At 45.4% G+C, this 18,616-nt stretch overlaps 1 protein-coding gene across 2 annotated transcripts in view; it reads left to right on the top strand.

Moving 5' to 3' along the window:
- abcb6 (ATP binding cassette subfamily B member 6 (Langereis blood group)) overlaps positions 1 to 18,616 on the top strand; it is a 174,666-nt gene that overhangs the window by 79,130 nt on the left and 76,920 nt on the right. For both annotated transcript variants that reach the window (XM_033024954.1, XM_033024953.1), the window contains exons 14-15: positions 2,833 to 2,890; positions 5,935 to 6,039. In XM_033024954.1, coding sequence (XP_032880845.1) covers positions 2,833 to 2,890; positions 5,935 to 6,039 — 163 coding nt within the window. The remainder of the gene's footprint in view (positions 1 to 2,832; positions 2,891 to 5,934; positions 6,040 to 18,616) is intronic.

The following is an 18,616-nucleotide window of genomic DNA, read 5'->3' as shown; positions in this document are numbered from 1 at the left end:
GATCGTCCCCAATCAATAACCCCTGCCTGCCTTCTCCCCATATCCCTTGACTCCACTAGCCCCTAGAGCTCTATCTAACCCTCTCTTAAATCCATCCAGTGACTTGGCCTCCACTGCCCTCTGTGGCAGGGAATTCCACAAATTCACAACTCTCTGGGTGAAAAAGTTTTTTCTCACCTCAGTCTTAAATAACCTCCCCTTTATTCTAAGACTGTGGCCCCTGGTTCTGGACTCGCTGAACATTGGGAACACTTTTCCTGCATCTGGCTTGTCCACTCCTTTTATAATTTTATATGTTTCTATAAGAAACCCCACCCCACTACCCCTCATCCTTCTAAACTCCAGTGAATACAAGACTAGTCTTTTCAATCTTTCCTCATATGAGGAGGGGCAACTTTTGGGGCAACTTTTTCTCTCAAAAGAGTGAATGAATGAATGCTCTTACAAAGTACTTCCGCGCCAGGTCGCCCTTTGTTCTTACCCCCTCCCCTCCCTCACGACGGTCCCCCCTTTGTTCCTCCTTGGTTTATGAAACTATCTGCCAGAGGGGGTAGTTGAGGGAGGTATTATAACAGCATTTAAAAGACACTTGATCAGGTACATGGATAGGAAGGGTTGAGAGGAATATGGGCCAAACACTGGTAAATGGGACTCGCATAAATAGGGCAACTTGGTCCGAGGGACGAGTTGGGCTGAAGGTCCTGTTTCCGTGCTATCTGACTAGTGAATACCAGAGCAGGCATAAGTAAATAGGAAGAGGCATATAAATTGGCCAGAAGAAGCGGCAAACCAGAGGACTGGGAGAAATTTAGAACACAACAGAGGAGGACAAAGGGGTTAATTAAGAGTGGGGGGGAAAAGAACATGAAAGAAAACATGCGGGGAAGGTAAAAACTGACTTAAAAGCTTATTTAGGTGTGTAAAAAAGGAAAAGATTAGGGAAGGCGAATATAGATCCCTTACTGTCAGTGACAGGTGAATTTATATTGGGAAACAAGGAAATGGCAGATCAGTTAAACAAGTACTTTGGTTCTGTCTTCACTTAGAAAGACACAAACAATCTCCCGGAAATACTAGGGGGCCGAGGATCTAGTGGGAGGGAGGAACTGAAGGGAATCCACATTAGTCAGAAAATGGTGTTAGATAAACAGTTGGGTCTGAAGGCAGATAAATCCCCAGGGCCTGATGGTCTGCATCCCAGAGTACTCCAGGAGGTGGCCCTAGAAATCGTGGATGCATTGATGATCATTATTCAATGTTCTCTCGACTCTGGATCAGTTCCTGTGGACTGGAGGGTAGCCAATGTAACTCCACTTTTTAAGAAAGAAGGGAGAGAGAAAACGGAATTATAAACCAGTTAGCCTGACATCGGTAGTGGGGAAGATGCTGGAGTCGATTATTAAAGATGTTATAGCAGCGCATTTGGAAAGCAGTGACGGGATCAGTCAAAGTCAGCATGGATTTGTGAAGGGGAAATCATGCTTGACTAATCTGCTGGAATTTTTTGAAGATGTAACAAGTAGAATCGTTAAGGGAGAGCCAGTGGATGTGGTGGTCCCACATATTAGTGTACAAAATTAGAGCACATGGTATTGGGGGTAGGGTATTGACATGGATAGCGAACTGGTTGGCAGACAGAAAGCAAAGAATAGGAATTAACAGGTCCTTTTCAGAATGGCAGACTGTGACTAGTGGAGTGCCGCAAGTCTTGGTGCTGGGACCAGTTGTTTACAATATATATTAATGATTTAGACGAGATAATTAAATGTAACTTCCCTAAATTTGCGGATGACACAAAGCTGGGTGGCAGTGTTAGCTGCGATGAGGTTGCTATGAGGCTGCAGGGTGACTCGGCTAGGTTGGGTGAGTGGGCAGAAGCATGGCAGATGCAGTATAATGTGGATAAATGTGAGATTATCCACTTTGGTGGCAAGAACAGGAAGGCAGATTATTAACTGAATGGTGTCAGTTTAGGAGAAGGGAAAGTGCAACGTGACCTGGGTGTGCTTGTACATCAGTCACTTAAAGTAAGCAAAGGTACACAAAATTACTGGGGAAACTCAGCGGGTGCAGCAGCATCTATGGAGCGAAGGAAATAGGCGACGTTTCGGGCCGAAACCCTTCTTCAGACTGATCGAGTACACCTGGAGTACTTAAAGTAAGCATGCAGGTCCAGCATGCAATGAAGAAAGCTAATGGCATGTTGGCCTTCATTGCGAGAGGATTTGAGTTTAGGAGCAAGGAGGTTCTACTGCAGTTGTACAGGGCCCTGGTGAGACCACACCTGGAGTATTGTGTGCAGTTCTGGTCCCCTAATTTGAGGAAGGACATTATTGCTATTGAGGGAGTGCAGCGTAGTTTCACCAGGTTAATTCCCGGGATGGCGGGACTGACGTATGATGAAAGAATGGGTCGACTGGGCTTGTACTAGCTGGAATTTAGAAGGATGAGAGGGTATCTTACAGAAACATAAAATTCTTAGAGGATTGGACAGGGTAGATGCAGGAAAAATGATCTTCAATCTCAGACAGAAATCAGCTCTGACTCTGTTATTTTGGTCAGATGGCGATACAACTAAGTTTCTCCTTCAGAGACACAAGCAAAACAAAGCTTTTCACTGTACCTTGGTACATGTGACAATAATAAACCTAAACCTATTTCAATCTCGCCAATTAAAGAACATTTCTACAGTATGATGGACTTCAATGAAACATTTTGTAAGTTGCCTGTAAGTTTGCAAGTCCCAAGGTTCATTGAACAGTGGTCGCATTCTTCATTTTACTTGCCTAACATTGTGAATACAAGTTGCATTTTGTTTCTTTTCTCTTGCAGTCACGAAATCTTGAAAGGCATATCATTCACCGTTCAACCGGGACGCACGCTGGCCCTGGTAAGTTTGCTGCAGTGTGTCAGACATGTATTACTTGGTCCAGTCACACCACACTGATTCAGATCAGACTCGTGTATTGTCCTGTACACCAGGGGGCAATGGATTGTCTTGTTCATGTGAAGCTCACAGGGCAAACAGTGTGGTATACGTACAATAAAGGCAAATACCACGATGAAATAGAACAGCAAGTGCAAAGCAGAAGAATGCTGCGAGATAATATCAAAAGAACATTCTCAATCTTTTTCCTTTATTGTGTCTCATCGTTGTTGATCCAGTCAACAGCGGTATCATCGGCGAGCTTAAAGGTCTAGAATTTTATGTAGTCATGCGGCACAAAAACTGGCTCTTCAGCCCAGCTCACCCATGCTGACCAAGATGCCTATCTGCCCTGGTCCCACTTGCCTGCATTTGACCCATATCCCTCTCAACCTTTCCTATCCATGTACCTGTCCAAATGTCTTGCAAATACCTAACTTCATATTTATCTACAGTACTTTCATATAGAACATGCTTGCTGCTGCTGGCGCCAACGATGGCTGCCACGGTGGGAAGAAGATAAGAGCTTGAAATCTGCAACATCCAGGTTCAGGAACAGCTACTTCCCCACAGCCATCAGGCTATTAAACTCGCCATCAAACACACTCTGAACAATAACAGCCTATTGCACTTTATCTGTTTATTTATTGTGTATATGTATGGTCTATGGTATATAGACACACTGAACTTTTATCTTCTGTTCTGTATTATGTTCACATATTCTGTTGTGCTGCAGCAAGCAAGAATTTCATTGTCCTATCTGGGACACATGACAATAAAACTCTCTTGACTCTTCTTGACTCTTCAAGAAACCATTTTGAATGACAATAGACAATGGGTGCAGGAGTAGGCCACACGGCCCTTCAAGCCAGCACCACCATTCAATGTGATCATGGCTGATGCACCTGACAAATTCTACCCCATCTCAGCCTTTAGCACTGAGCAATTTCCAGCCAATATTGGGGAAGTTAGTCACACAATAAGACAACCCTGTTGTTTGCACATATGTTTTAAGATGTCAAACACCTCTTTTATTGTAACACAGATTAACCCCAGGACTTCTCCATTTACTTGTAAAAAATGATTTATTCTGATAGTGATGTTTAAGAAGGAACTGCAGATGCTGGAAAATCGAAGGTAGACAAAAATGCTGGAGAAACTCAGCGGGTGAGGCAGCATCTACGGAGCGAAGGAAATAGGCGACGTTTCGGGTCACCTATTCCTTCGCTCCATAGATGCTGCCTCACCTGCTGAGTTTCTCCAGCATTTTTGTCTATTCTGACATTGAAATCATTTTGTGATTAAAAAAAATTCACAAACTGATTATCTTCTATGTAGTTGTAACCTTCAAGGGCCTGTCCCACTGTACGAGGTAATTCAAGAGTTCTCCCGAGTTTCCCCTGATTCGAACTCGGCGAATTACGGTAATAGACGCTCGTATGTGCTCGGGGCTCTCGTGGACATATTTCAACATGTTGAAAAATCTTCACGAGTCTTCACGAGCTTACCGCATTTCCCGAGTACCTGCCGTTAGCATTACGAGCCGCTAAGAGACGTCCTGAGCTCCGACGTACCCGCTACGTACATTCTACGTGCTTACCACGAGTTTGATTTTTTTTTTAAAACTCGGGCGAGCTCTTGAATTAGCTCGTACAGTGGGACAGGTCCTTCACGTGACCCCCACCCCAGTAGAGGGAGATCTCACCCTGATGGAAGAAGCCCGTCAATAGCTGACCCAAGTGGAGTAAAGGTCGGTGCTGATAATTACTATCAGGAAGGAATTAATGGCCCTGTCCCACGGCACAAGTTCATTCCAACAGCTCTCCCGAGTTTTAAAAAAATCAAGCTCGTGGTAAGCACAAGAATAAACGTAGCGGGTACGTCGGAGCTCGGGGACGTCTCTTAGCGGCTCGTAACGCTAACGGCAGGTACTCGGGAAGACTCACTAACGGCAGGTAAGCTCGGGAGACTGGTGAAAATTTTTCAACATGATGAAAAATGTCCGCGAGAGCCCCAAGTACCGACGAGTGGCCATTACCATAAATCTCTGAGTTCGAATCGGGGCAAACTCGGGAGAACTCTTGGAATGAACTCGTACAGTGGGACAGGGCTTTGACTCAACTCTTTATACTTGCTGTGCAAGTCATAATCATCAGGACAGCCATCATTACCACAAAGCCTGTAGGGATTCAGAGAAAGTTTCTCCAGGTAATGGATGAATGAATAATAATTGTGTCCATACAAGTTTTAGTTTGTTAAAATTAACTTAACGATGGAAAATAATTGTGGTAACATGGCATTCCAGCCCAGTTAATGGAGAAAGCTGGCTTTTACACTAGAGAGTCAAGACTGTTTTATTGTCATATGTCTCGGACTGGACAATGAAATTCTTACTTGCTGCAGCTCAACATAATATGTGAATATGTAAACATTGTATATAAGGGGGGGGAAATAAAAAGTTCAAGAAATAACAAATATAGTGCAAATAACAAATAATAATATAGTCTTTTGCAGTTCAGAGCTCAGAGCTTATTCGTTGTTGTGTTTAATAGCCTGATGGCTGTGGGGAAGAAGCTGTTCCTGAATCTGGACGTTACAGTTTTCAGGCTCCTGTACCTTCTTCCCGATGGCAATGGTAAGATAAGTGTGTGACCAGGATGGTGTGGGTCCTTGATGATTTTGACTGCCCTTTTGAGGCAGCGACTACGATAGATCCCTTCGACGGTGGGGAGGTCAAAGCCGGTGATGAACTGGGCAGTGGTCACAACTTTTTGTGGTCTTTTTCGCTCCTGGACGTTCAAGTTGCCGAACCAGGCCACGATGCAACCAGTCAGAATGCTCTCTACCGTGCACCTGTAGAAGTTGGAGAGAGACCTCTTCGACATGCCAAATCTCCGTAAAATACTTTAGACGTACTGTGTAACTATAGATGATGTAGCTGTGGACATATAAAGCACAGGATATTCTAACCATTGGATGAACTATTTTATTTCTTGTATTTTGTTCAGGTTGGACCCTCGGGTTCAGGGAAAAGCACAATCATCCGTCTCCTCTTCCGGTTTTATGACATCAGAGGAGGTTGCATTAAAATTGATGGCCAAGACATCTCAAAGGTAAATGGGAAAAGAAAGTAAGAAATAGAAGCAAGAGTACTTTGCAGAGTTGTGGAAGAAGCCCAGTCCATCAAACAGAACAGACTTCCCACTAATGACCCCATCTATACTTCACACTGTCTTGTCAACAAAGTTGCCAACATAATCAAAGACTTGTCCCAACCCGGACATTACTTCTCCCCGTGTTTTGCTCGACTTGTAGATTGAGGGGGTTAATTTACGAGACAAAATAACCTTAAGCTGGTGATCTCATTGAGTCGTGCAAGGTGGTGAGGGAGCTTAATGGTGTAGATATTGTGGGGATGGTTCCCCCAGTGGAGGAGTGTAGAGCTAGTCGTCACATTTATTTCTATAGCACATTTAAAAAACAACTCTCGTTGGCCAAAGTGCTTTACATTTGTTTTAAGAATAGCACAACAAAACAAACTACATACATATATACATGTAGCCCTCACTCGGAGGACGTCAGGAAAGGTTTGGGAGTATAGATAAGTCTTTAATCTTGACTCAAAAGAGTCGATGGAGGGGGCAGTTCTGATGGGAAGGGGGATGCTGTTCCACAGTCTAGGGGCTGCAACCGCAAAGGCGCAGTCACCCCTGAGCTTATGCCTAGACGGCGGGATATTCAGCAACCCCAAGTCGGCCGATCTGAGGGGCCTGGAGGTGGATTGGTGGGTGAGAAGACTCTTTATGTAGGTGGGGGCAAGCCCATTGAGAACTTTGTAGACATGGAGGAGGATCTTGAAGTTTATACGGAACCGCACAGGGAGCCAGTGGAGAGAGGCCAGGATCGGGGTGATGTGGTCCCTTTTTCGGGTGCCCGTCAGGAGTGTCGCTGCGGCGTTTTGGACCAGTTGCAGGCGGGACAGGGAAGCTTGGCTGATGCCAGTGTAAAGGGAGTTGCAGTAATCTAGGCGGGAGGAGATGAATGTGTGGATGATCTTTTCCAGGTCATCAAACTGGAGGGACATTGTAATGGAAAAGGCATTTAAGACTGTGATAAGAGAACATTTCTTCTTGATGTGTGAAATTCTCTGTCTCCAAAGACTCTAGATACTGCGCCATTGAAAACATTCATGGCCAAGACATTAGGCGACCATGTGTGGGGTGTTGTGTCGGGAAAATGGAAATGAGACCAAGAATCACGTTATCCAGAATCTTGTATAGGAAGGAACTGCAGATGCTGATTTAAACTGAAGATAAACACAAAAAGCTGGAGTAACTCAGCGGGACAGGCAGCATCTCTGGCGAGTAGAAATAGATGACGTTTCGATTCGAGACCCTTCTTCAGACTGAAACGTCACCCATTCCTTCTCTCCAGAGATGCTGCCTGTCCCACTGAGTTACTCCAGCTTTTTGTGTCTAACATCCATAATCTATGGAAGAATCATAAGACCTGCTTCTGTTTCTATTGTTTATGTTCTTATAGTTTAGTAAATGAATGAAAGAACATCTTCATATAGACAAATGGATTCTCTTGCCGAAATCCGTAAAGAATGCTTGTTGAAATGTCTGGGTAAAAAGAATGTTCCACTGTTTTTGCCAAGAGTTTGGTTTTGCAGTAATTGGTGCTTGCAAGTCATGCCAAGCTGGATTTGATTAGTTTAGTTTAGTTTAGAGATACAGCACGGAAACAAGCCCTTCGGCCCACCGGGTCCTTGCCGACCAACGATCCCCGCACATTAACACTATCCTACACCCACTAGGGACAATTTTTACATTTATCAAGCCAATTAACCTACGAACCGGCACGTCTTTGGAGTGTGGGAGGAAACCGAAGATCTCAGAGAAAACCCACGGGGAGAACGTACAAGCTCCGTACAGACAGCACCCGTAGTCAGAATCAAACCCGGGTCTCTGGCGCTGTGAGGCAGCAACTCTACCGATGTGCTACCGTGACCGCCCTGAAAGGATGTTTAAAAAAATATGCACGAGCATTCTCCCATTGTGCAATGCCCAATGCCCAAAGCACTGGGAACAGTGGAACAGGTCCTGTACATGCAGTGTTCCAGTAAGGCTTTTCTTCGCCATTCTTACATCATTCCAGAAGGGAGAACATACATTGAGCAGTGATTGAGAAATAGGATGGGAGATGATGGCTGGAGAGGTCAGTGTGTGAGAGCATGGAGAGAGGATACTAATGAGTTTGGAGTTTGGAGAAGTCCATGAACAAATGGGGTGGGGTTGGCATGGACGGTGGAGATGAGAAGGGAAACTCTTTGTCTCCGCCTCTTCCCTTCTTTTTCCCTGAAGAAGGGTCTCGACCCGAAACGTCGCCTATTCCTTCGCTCCATAGATGTTGCCTCACCCGCTGAGTTTCTCCAGCATTTTTTGTCTACCTCCAATTTTTGACCATTAGCCTTGTGCGTGTAAATGAATTGTCATCATCGTGCATGTGCAGCAACCTGCCCCGATCAAGAGTCAATGTTTTGTCTGTGTCTACTTGTTATAATTCAGTTGGCATCCCAGATCCTACACTTTTCGTGAAATGGTTGAGCACTGAGTAAGGAAATAAATAATTTACTCTTGTAAATAGGCAGGGCACAAGATTACACACAAGTGAACCACTTCTTTTTCACTTTCCATCGGTTACCCTCCTATCCATTTTGCTGGTTTAAGGGAAAATAATTTCCATTGCACCTTTTTAACTTCCTTTCTGGATTTTCCAAAGCGCTTTACATTGTATGAAATACTTTGGAAGCTCTGTTGCTCTGGAGAATTTATGTGCAACATTTATTCAGTTTCAATTTGTGGCGTGCTGATCAATCAGCAGAATGACAATACATGATTGCATTCGATCCATTTACAGTGTATGGATACATGATATCGGAATAACGTTTAGTGCAATGTTATAGGGAAAGGAATGGAGGGTTATGGTCTGAGCGCAGGGGGAAAGGAATGGAGGGTTATGGTCTGAGCGCAGGTATATGGGACTAGGGGAGATTATGTGTTCGGCACGGACTAGAGGGGTCGAGATGGCCTGTTTCCGTGCTGTAATTGTTATATGGTTATATGGTTATATGGTTAATGTAAAGCCAGCAAAGTCAGAACAAGGATAGGCCGAGGGTCATCAAAGTGGTAGGCCAGGGGAGGCCATTTAAGACTGAGGTGAGAAAAAACTTTTTCACCCAGAGAGTTGTGAATTTGTGGAATTCCCTGCCACAGTGGCCAGCGGAGGCCAAATCAGTGGATGGATTTAAGAGAGAGTTAGATAGAGCTCTAGGAGCTAGTGGAGTCAAGGGATATGGGGAGAAGGCAGGCACGGGTTATTGATAGGGGCCGATCAGCCATGATCACAATGATCACGGTGCTGGCTACAATGAAGGGCCGAATGGCCTCCTCCTGCACCTATTTTCTATGTTTCTATGGTGGATAGTAGTTCAGAACCGCTCTCTAGTTGGTGATAGGACAGTTCAGTTGCCTGATAACAGCCGGGAAGAAACAGTCCCTGAATCTGGAGGTGTGCGTTTTCACACATCCGTACCTCTTGCCTGATCGGAGAGGGGAGGAGTGGCCAGGCTGCGACTCATCCTTGATTATTCTGCTGGCCTTGTCGAGGCAGCATTAGGTATAAATATATAATTAGAGTCAATAGAAGGGAGGTTGGTTTGTGTGATGGTCTGGGCTGCGTCCACAATTCGCTGCAATTTCTTGCAGTTTTGAATGGAGTTGTTCCCAAACTGTGCCGTGATGCATCCTGATAAAATTGCTTCTATGGTGCTTCTCCCACAAGTAGTTATACAGTGATGGCAAATTGTATTTTTATTATATTGGTAGAGGGATAAATATTGGCTAGGACGCTGGAGATAAATTGTCTGGTCTAATTCAGATCAATGCAGTCCACCTTTTGTCTAAAATACAACTTCCCTGAATAGAAACATAAGAAATAGGTGCAGGAGTGGCCATTTGGCCCTTCGAGCCCGCACCGCCATTCAATATGATCATGGCTGATCATCCACAATCAGTACCCCGTTCCTTCTTTCTCCCCATATCCCTTGATTCTGTAAGCCGTAACCGCTATATCCAACTCTTGAAAACATCCAGTGTAATGGCTTCCACCGGCTTCTGTGGCAGAGAATTCCGCAGATTCACAACTCTCTGGGTGAAAACGTTTTTCCTCATTTCAGTCCTGAATGGCCGACCCCTTATTCTTAATGCGACACCTTTTCGAAACTGTACTCGAGCATCAGCTCAAGTTTATGGACTGATAGTTGAACTGAGAGCCTTCCGAATCAGAGGCAGAAGTGTTATTAACTGAACCACATCTGATACTTGGAGCTGGCAACAATAATGTAATTGGATTCTTTGAGGTTTACATGTCTTAAGTCTGCTAATAACTGAATAAGTTGCCCTGTTTCCCACTATAGATTCCACAGATATTCAACAGCAATGACATAATTGATATTTTAAGTATTCATGTAAAATCTGCTTAATTTTGGTTCATGTTCATAAATTATAGGAGCAAAATTAGGCCATTCAGCCCATCACGTCTACTCCGCCATTCAATCATGGCTGATCTATCTTTCCCTCACATCTCCATTCTCCTGCCTTCCCCCCCATAACCCCTGACACCCGTACAAATCAAGAATCTATCAATCTCCATCTTAACAAAATATCTAACATGGCCGTCCGAAAGGGGGGTGCGTTGGGTGCGACCGCACCCCACTTTTTTTCCCCCTAAGAAAAAGTCAACAAAAAAATAAAAAAATAGGGGGGGGGGGGGGGGGGGGGGAAGAAATCGGGGGAAAAAATCAACGTTTCCACTTTGGAAACGGCCAGTTCTCTGTTCTCCCGTCCCTGGGCGGGAGTGGCTGAATCTGAATCCAACGGCTGTAACCCCAACACCAGACACCGCTGCGGCGGAGTCCACTCCCCTCGCCTCCCCCCGCCGCCGGGGCCCAAGCCATTTTCCCCCCACACCACCCCAGCTGACCCCCGCTGCGCCCACGCCACCCCCGCTGGGCCCACGCCACCCCCGCTGGGCCCACGCCACCACCGCTGGGTCCACGCCACCCCCGCTGACCCCTGCTGGGTGCACGCCACACTTGCTAGGCCCACGCCAACCACGCTGGGCCCACGCCACCCCAGCTGACCCTCGCTGGGTCCACGCCACCCTCGCTGACCCCCGCTGGGCACATGCCACCCCACCCCCCTCTGGGCCCACGCCACCCCCACTGACACCCACTGGGTCCACGCCACCTTCATCCCCCCCGCCCGCTGGGCCCGCGCCACCTTCATCTACGCCCCCCCCTCCCCCGCAAGAAAGAGGGGGGAGGGGGAGGAGAGAGAGATGGGGGAGGGGAGAGGGAAAGGGGGATTATCTTGAGTGAGATTGCAAAATTAAGGTAGGTTTTAGAGCTATTATATTTTCTCTTCCATATGAATAATATTAAACAAGATCAAATAATATCAAACAATTGGAACTGCTTTCTTTTCCTTGATAACAATACTGAAAAATATGAATTCCATAGTTTGTGACATAAATACACATTTTAATGGGATCATTATATACAGATGTAACGTTTCCATTTTGAGATCGGGGTGGGGGTGGTGGGGGCTGGGGGCAAATATGCGTCAAGTCGATAGCCTAATCATTAAAGAGTTAAAAGATAGCCTAATCGATAAAGAGCTGAGAAGAGGAATCAGAGCTGCCAAGGAAAGGTATTCTGAGAAGTTGAGGAGCAAATTCTCAGCTAATGACTCTTCTTCAGTTTGGAAGGGCATGCAAGAAATCACCAGCTATAAGAGGAAAGCCCCCCCGCTCTTTGGACAATCGGCAGCTGACGAACGACCTGAATGAGTTTTACTGCAAGTTTGAAAATCAGAAACGTAACCCTGGTACCCCCTCCCCAACAAACACAGCCAGACCCCAGTCTGCAAAGAATGGACCCTGCACCCTCTCCTTCCCATTCACCACTTCACACCTACTTAAGGCAAGACTCCAGTATGAAAAGAGTGGACCCTTTCCCACCCCAACCAACACTTCACTAACCACTCACAGCCTGACCTCAGCCTGAAAAGACTGGGCCCTTCTACACCCACCCCACTCCAATCACCACTTCACACACAATGACTGCACCTCCACAGACACCTCTGTCAAGCTTCTCAAGTTTGCGGATGACACAACCCTGATTGGACTGATCCAGGATGGGGATCTCTGTACTCTTTTCAGTTTGACATTTTTCCTATAACATGGTGCCCAGAACTGAACACAATATTCTAAATGCGGTCTCACCAACGTCTTATACAACTGCAACATGACCTCCCACACCTTGATTCAAATAGGTGACCTCGCATAATTAAACAGTCCCATTACTCTAGATTTTCCAATGAAGACGTTTTTTCTCCACATCCACCCTGTCAGGATCTTGCATGTTTTAATTAAGTCCCCTCTCAATCTAACGAACTGCAATAAACACAACTCCAGCCTGTTCCTAACCTAACCTTTCCTCGTGAAACAGCCAACCCATTCGGAGAGACACAAGAGACTGCAGATGTTGCAATCTTGAGTTAAAAACCAGAAGGCTAGAGGAGCTCAATGGGTCAGGTATCAGTTATTCTCTTCACCAGTGCTGCCTGAGCCGCTGAGTTGTTTTGCCCATTCTATTAGTCTAGCAAACCTTCTCTGAACTGCCTCCAACACATATCTTTAAAGAAGGCATATTGGACGCTGTAATCCAGATGTGGCGGCGTCACCAGTGTCTGATCTAATTAAATTATAACTTCCAGACTGTTGCCCGGGGCAGCCAGCATGGTTCTAGATTATTCTACCCGCAGAACATATTAGACTGGCCAAACTCGCTCTTTCATCTCCGTCTCTCCTATTTAATATCATTCAGCTCCCCCGTGCCATGAGACTCCTTTATCGCAGATCTATCTGGCCTGAGACCTTGTCCATTACACCATCGGCACGCTAGCTTCCCTCACTGTCTCCCGTTGGTCTGAACAGGAAGGCTCAAGACAGAAGAAGCATTCCTGTGAAGTTTTTAGATTTACAATTTGCCTATGGCTTGGGTCTGTTTGTCAGCCAAATCGACAAGGAAATGTTCTGCTCTGGATCAAGGGTGGCACAGTGGTGCACCGGATAGATCCGCCGGCTGAAAGTACCAAAGACGCGTTTCGATCCTGACTTCGGGTGCTGTCTGCGTGGAGTTTGCACGTTCTCCCTGTGACTGCTTGGGTTTTCTCCGGGTTCTCTCAGAATATGACAGTCCCGCCATCCCGGGAATTAACCTGGTCAACCTCCGCTGCACTCCCACAATAGCAAGAATGCCCTTCCTCAAATTAGGGGACCAAAACTGCACACAATACTCCAGGTGTGGTCTCACGGAGGCCCTGTACAACTGTACGGTAATTTTTTTAAAATTCTCATGCAAGCAGTACATTCAAATAGCAACCCGCATTGTCCGTGGAAGCTGGGTACATGATAGGATACTGTACTGGATTGACTGGGGTTGTATTCATTGCAATTTAGAAGGGGGATCTTAGAGAAACATATAACATTCTTAAGGGATTGAGCAGGCTACGCTGCACTCCCTCAATAGCAAGAATGTCCTTCCTCAAATTAGGGGACCAAAATTAGGGGATCCTGGTCTTTTCTTGCCTCTAGCTCTTCACCTCTTTCCCAACCTCCCCCCCCCTCCCCCCCCCAACCCAAACCTCTACTTTCAGTCAAACCCCTCCTTCCTTTTTGCCCCAAAACGTCACCCATCCTTTTTCTCCAGAGATGCTCTGACTCGCTGAGTTACTCCAGCACTCTGTCTCCATCTAAAGCATATCATGTTGTGCAGGTTAAATAAGCAGAGACTTGCGTGCACATATCTTTGAAAGTGGCAGAGCCGGTTGGGAAAGCGTATCTATGCTTCGTAGATAAGGCGTAGCATACAAATTTGGTGAGTGTGTAACAAACTATTTTATGAAAAAAGGAACTGGATCAGCTTCAACTGTAGGTGTGGTTTTGCACTTCAAACCACGCTAAAAGCTTCTTCTTAACTTCTAATCTGTATTCTCCCCTCTAACCAATTATGTGTTTCTCAACTCTGCACCCAATAATCTTCCCCACTAATCTCTTGCATGGTACCTTATCAACAATTTTAATAAAGTCCATACATACTGCCTTTCCCTGATCTCCGTGTCTATTAATTACATCTTCAAAGATTTCCATGTGGCCGCATACTAATTTCTATTAAATACAAATGTCTCGTTTTTGAAATCTGTGCTAGCTATTTCTATCTATTTGATGTTTAACTAGATATATGGAGATTTTATTTTTAATTAACTAATTTTATCTACCACAGATGTTAAACTGGCTTTCCTTTAATTACCAGGATTAGCCCTGTCTCCCTCTTTTAATAACGGTATCAAGTTGGCCACTTTCCAGTCAGCCAGCACACAATGGAGCTAGAAATACACTTTTGAAGGCTTCAGTAAGTTAATTTGTGACCACACAAAAAAAAAGACACAAAGTGCTGGAGTAATGCAGCAGATCGGGCAATTTCTCCGGTGAACATGGATAGTGGTGTGTCAAGTCGGGACCCTTCTTCAGACTATCTTCATAGTCTGACCCGAAATGTCTATGGGACTAGGAGAGAATACGTGTTCAGCACGGACTAGAAGGGTCGAGATGGCCTGTTTCCGTGCTGTAATTGTTGTATGGTTGTTGTATGTCGCTTACCCGCCTTATCCAGTACTTTCTGCCTTTCTTCCTCAGTTCCTTGTTTCTTCGTATGTGATTAAAAAATAATACATTGCATCGAGAATGGACATTTTGTCTTCTTTATGGGCCTGTCCCACTTACGAGATTTTTTCAGCAACTTGCCGGCACCCGTCATAGTCGCAGCAGGTCGCCGAAAAATGTCAACATGTTGAAAATCCAGCGAGGACCAGAAAAAGGAACGACTCTTTGGGCGACTACTCACGACTACTCATGCAGGCTTCACCTCGCGACATGTCGCCAGGGTGTCGCCTGCATGGTCGTGGCTAGCCTCCTCAGTCGCCCAAAGTGTCGTAGCGTCTTTCTGGTCGCCGCTGGATTTTCAACATTTTGAAAATTTTCGGCGAACCGCTGCGACTATGACGGGTGCCGGCAAGTTGCTGAAAAAGTTGCGTAAGTCAGACAGGCCCATTAGACTGTCCAGAGGTATCCTTTAATAAAATCGGTCATGACTTTGCTGCCTTCAGTATACTCTTTTTTTGTAAATATTGATGCAAATGTCAACGTTTACAGACAATACTCTGGATAAAAATATCCAGGGTGCACAATGGTTAGTGGTCTAGGGACATTTGGTAGGAAAACTGGTGACAATGTGCACGTTAGAGGAAGGAATAGAGACTTGTGGATGTTTACATAGATCGTTTAAGATAGCAAGTGTTTCAAAAATACATGGGATTCTGGTCTGTGTAAATAGAGATGTAGCAAACTGAAGTGAAGTTATGGTAAATCTTGTGGGAGTTGTTAGCTATCCAATTCCCGACCACTGCCATTTAGAAGGATATTATTTGCTATGAAAGGTATAAATTTACCAAATGGTTACACAAGATACTGCAGATGCTGAATTCTTGAGCAAAGTAGAAAGTGCTGGAGGAACTGTGCACGTCTGGTTGCATCTGTTCAGTGAATGGCCAGATGACATTTTGAGTCAAGTTGTTTCTTCAGATTGGTTAGAGTGGGGAAAGAAAGCTGGAAAAGAGAGACAATAGACAATAGGTGCAGGAGTAGGCCATTCGGCCCATCGAGCCAGCACCGCTATTCAATGGCTGATCATCCCCAATCAGTACCCCGTTCCTGCCTTCTCCCCATATCCCCTGACTCCGCTATATTTAAGAGCCCTATCTAGCTCCCTCTTGAAAGTATCCAGAGAACTGGCCTCCACCGCCCTCTGAGGCAGAGAATTCCACAGACTCACCACTCTGTGTGAAAAAGTGTTTCCTCGTCTCCGTTCTAAATGGCTTACCCCTTATTCTTAAACTGTGGCCCCTGGTTCTGGACTCCCCCAACATCGGGAACATGTTTCCTGCCTCTAGCGTGACCAAACCCTTAACAATCTTATATGTTTCGATAAGATCCCCTCCCTGGACTCCAGAGTGTACAGGCCCAGCTGCTCCATTCTCTCAGCATATGACAGTCCCGCCATCCCGGGAATTAATCTTGTAAACCTACGCTGCACTCCCTCAATAGCTAGAATGTCCATCCTCAAATTAGGGGACCAAAACTGCACAAAATACTCCAGGTGCGGTCTCACTAGTGCTCTGTACAACTGCAGAAGGACCTCTTTGCTCCTATACTAAACTCCTCTTGTTATAAAGGCCAACATGCCATTCGCTTTCTTCACTGCATGCGGGACAAAGTCTGGGAATAAGGGGTAAGCCATTTAGAACAGAGACGAGGAAACACTTTTTCTCACAGAGACTGGTGAGTCTGTGGAATTCTCTGCCTCGGAGGGTGGTGGAGGTCGGTTCTCTCGATGCTTTCAAGAGAGAGCTAGATAGGGCTCTTACAAATAGCGGAGTCAGGGGATATGGGGAGAAGGCAGGAATGGGGTACTGATTGGGGATGATCAGCCATTGAATAGCGGTGCTGGCTCGATGGGCCGAATGGCCTACTCCTGCACCTATTGTCTATTGTTTATTGTCTATTGTGATATGTGGATACAGGCGGCGTGGGGAGCGGTAGGTTATTTGGCAGATGGGTTGAGTAAGCGACAAAGGTTAGAGGTGAAAAGAAGAGGAAAGAACTGCAAAGTAGACATGTTTTGGGCTGGAGGAGTAAAATGGAGATATAAGAAACTGCAAACAAGAATACTGGAGAATCGATGGTTGTGCTGTGAATGGTTTGTGTCACAGGGTGGAGAAGGTATAATCGTACTACTGAGTAGCGAAGGTTGCCAGGAGATGTGGTGGAGGACCTCAAAATAATGAGTATTCTCAAGAGTAAATAGAAGCTCATCTTTTCAACAAATTCAAGAATGCAAGAAGACAGGTTTAAAGAACTTTTTTTTTAATATGACCTATTTAAGATGCTTGCTAAAAGATCAAAGCCAATTCAATGATTCTGTGAAGTATTTAACTTTTCTCGTACCCACTGTCTCCTGGTAGTCTTAATCCATTCTGAACTTTGCTTCATCAATTGACATCAAAGATTGTCGCCATTGCCGTGTGTGAATGAATGAATACGTTTATTGGCTAAGTATTCACATACAAGGAATTTACCTTGGTGCTCCGCCCGCAGGTGACAACGACATACAGTGTTTTCATTTCATATCCTTGTTATATATCGAAGGTATAAATGCTGGAGTAACTCAGCAGGTGAGGCAGAGAGACGGAATGGGCGACGTTTCAGATCGAAACCCTTCTTCAGACTGATGTCAGGGGAGGGGGAGACAGTAAGACTAGTGGGAGAACTGGGAAGGGGGAGGGGATGTTCTCCCACTAGTTTTATTGCCTCCACCTACATTCTATCTTTGTCCCACCCACTCCCCTGACACCAGTGTATGTGACAAATAATGTTGACTTGAGGTTGAGGGGTGGTTTTGGAGAAGGGCAAAGTGCCACATTGTGCTGCAGAGCAAAAGGACTTAACATAGTCATTACGATCAGATTGTCTGTGCAATAGGTTGATCATAGCAAAGCTTGTCTTCGATAAACAGTGCCTCAGGAAGGTGCCACAAAGACTCCTCACACCCTTGTAATGGACTGTTCGAACTCCTACCTTCGTTACAAGGCCTTCTACGCCCGCACCTCCAGACTCAGGAACAGCTTCATCCCCAGAGCTATAGCTGCTCTGAACCGGCCCTGCTGAGTGCCCCCCCCCCCATGAACTGTCTCCCTCGGATGGTCATGTCGCACATCGACCCGGCACAGACACATTTGCACTTTAGACTGTTTTGACTGTTTTACTGTTCTTTTTATAAATCATGTTTCTCGGGGTATCTAAATCTAAATTTTATTAGTTGTTTAAGTTATGACATCGGATGGAAGCTGCATACCAAATCTTGTTGCACATATCTGCAATGACAATAAAAGATATTATTATTTAAAACATCTAGAAAGTGGCTTGAAAGGTTCATAGAGTCTCTCCTGATTGAAAGGCAATGCCTGTAAAGTGGCCACAGTGCACAGCGGAAAAAGAAAAGAAAATCTTCCCCCACCCCAAAACATCGGCTGTCAACATTCTCCAGAGATGCTGCCTGACCTGCTGAGTTACCCTAGCACTTTGTTTTTGGTTTGAAAACCAGCATCTTCAGTTCCTCGTATCTAAGAAAAACGTATCCATGCAGCACTTTTCATCATAGCAGGATGGTGGAAAGTCATGCTCAAGAAGGAACTGCAGATGCTGGAGAATCGAAGGTAGGCAAAATTGCTGGAGAAACTCAGTGGGTGCGGCAGCGTCTATGGAGCGAAGGAAAGAAGCAACGTTTCGGCACAAAATGTTACCTATTTCCTTCGCTCCATAGATGCTGCCGCACCCGCTGAGTTTCTCCAGCAATTTTGTCTACCTGGTGGAAAGTCATGTTGGGGCCAACAAAGTGTTCATTGATTTGTGTCACTGTTACAATATAATACAAATCTCCTCCAGTTT

This window comes from Amblyraja radiata, chromosome 7 (assembly GCF_010909765.2).
Source record: "Amblyraja radiata isolate CabotCenter1 chromosome 7, sAmbRad1.1.pri, whole genome shotgun sequence".
NCBI lineage: Eukaryota > Metazoa > Chordata > Chondrichthyes > Rajiformes > Rajidae > Amblyraja > Amblyraja radiata.
Note: the sequence above shows the minus strand (reverse complement) of the source record. Positions and strands in the feature narration are given on the sequence as shown.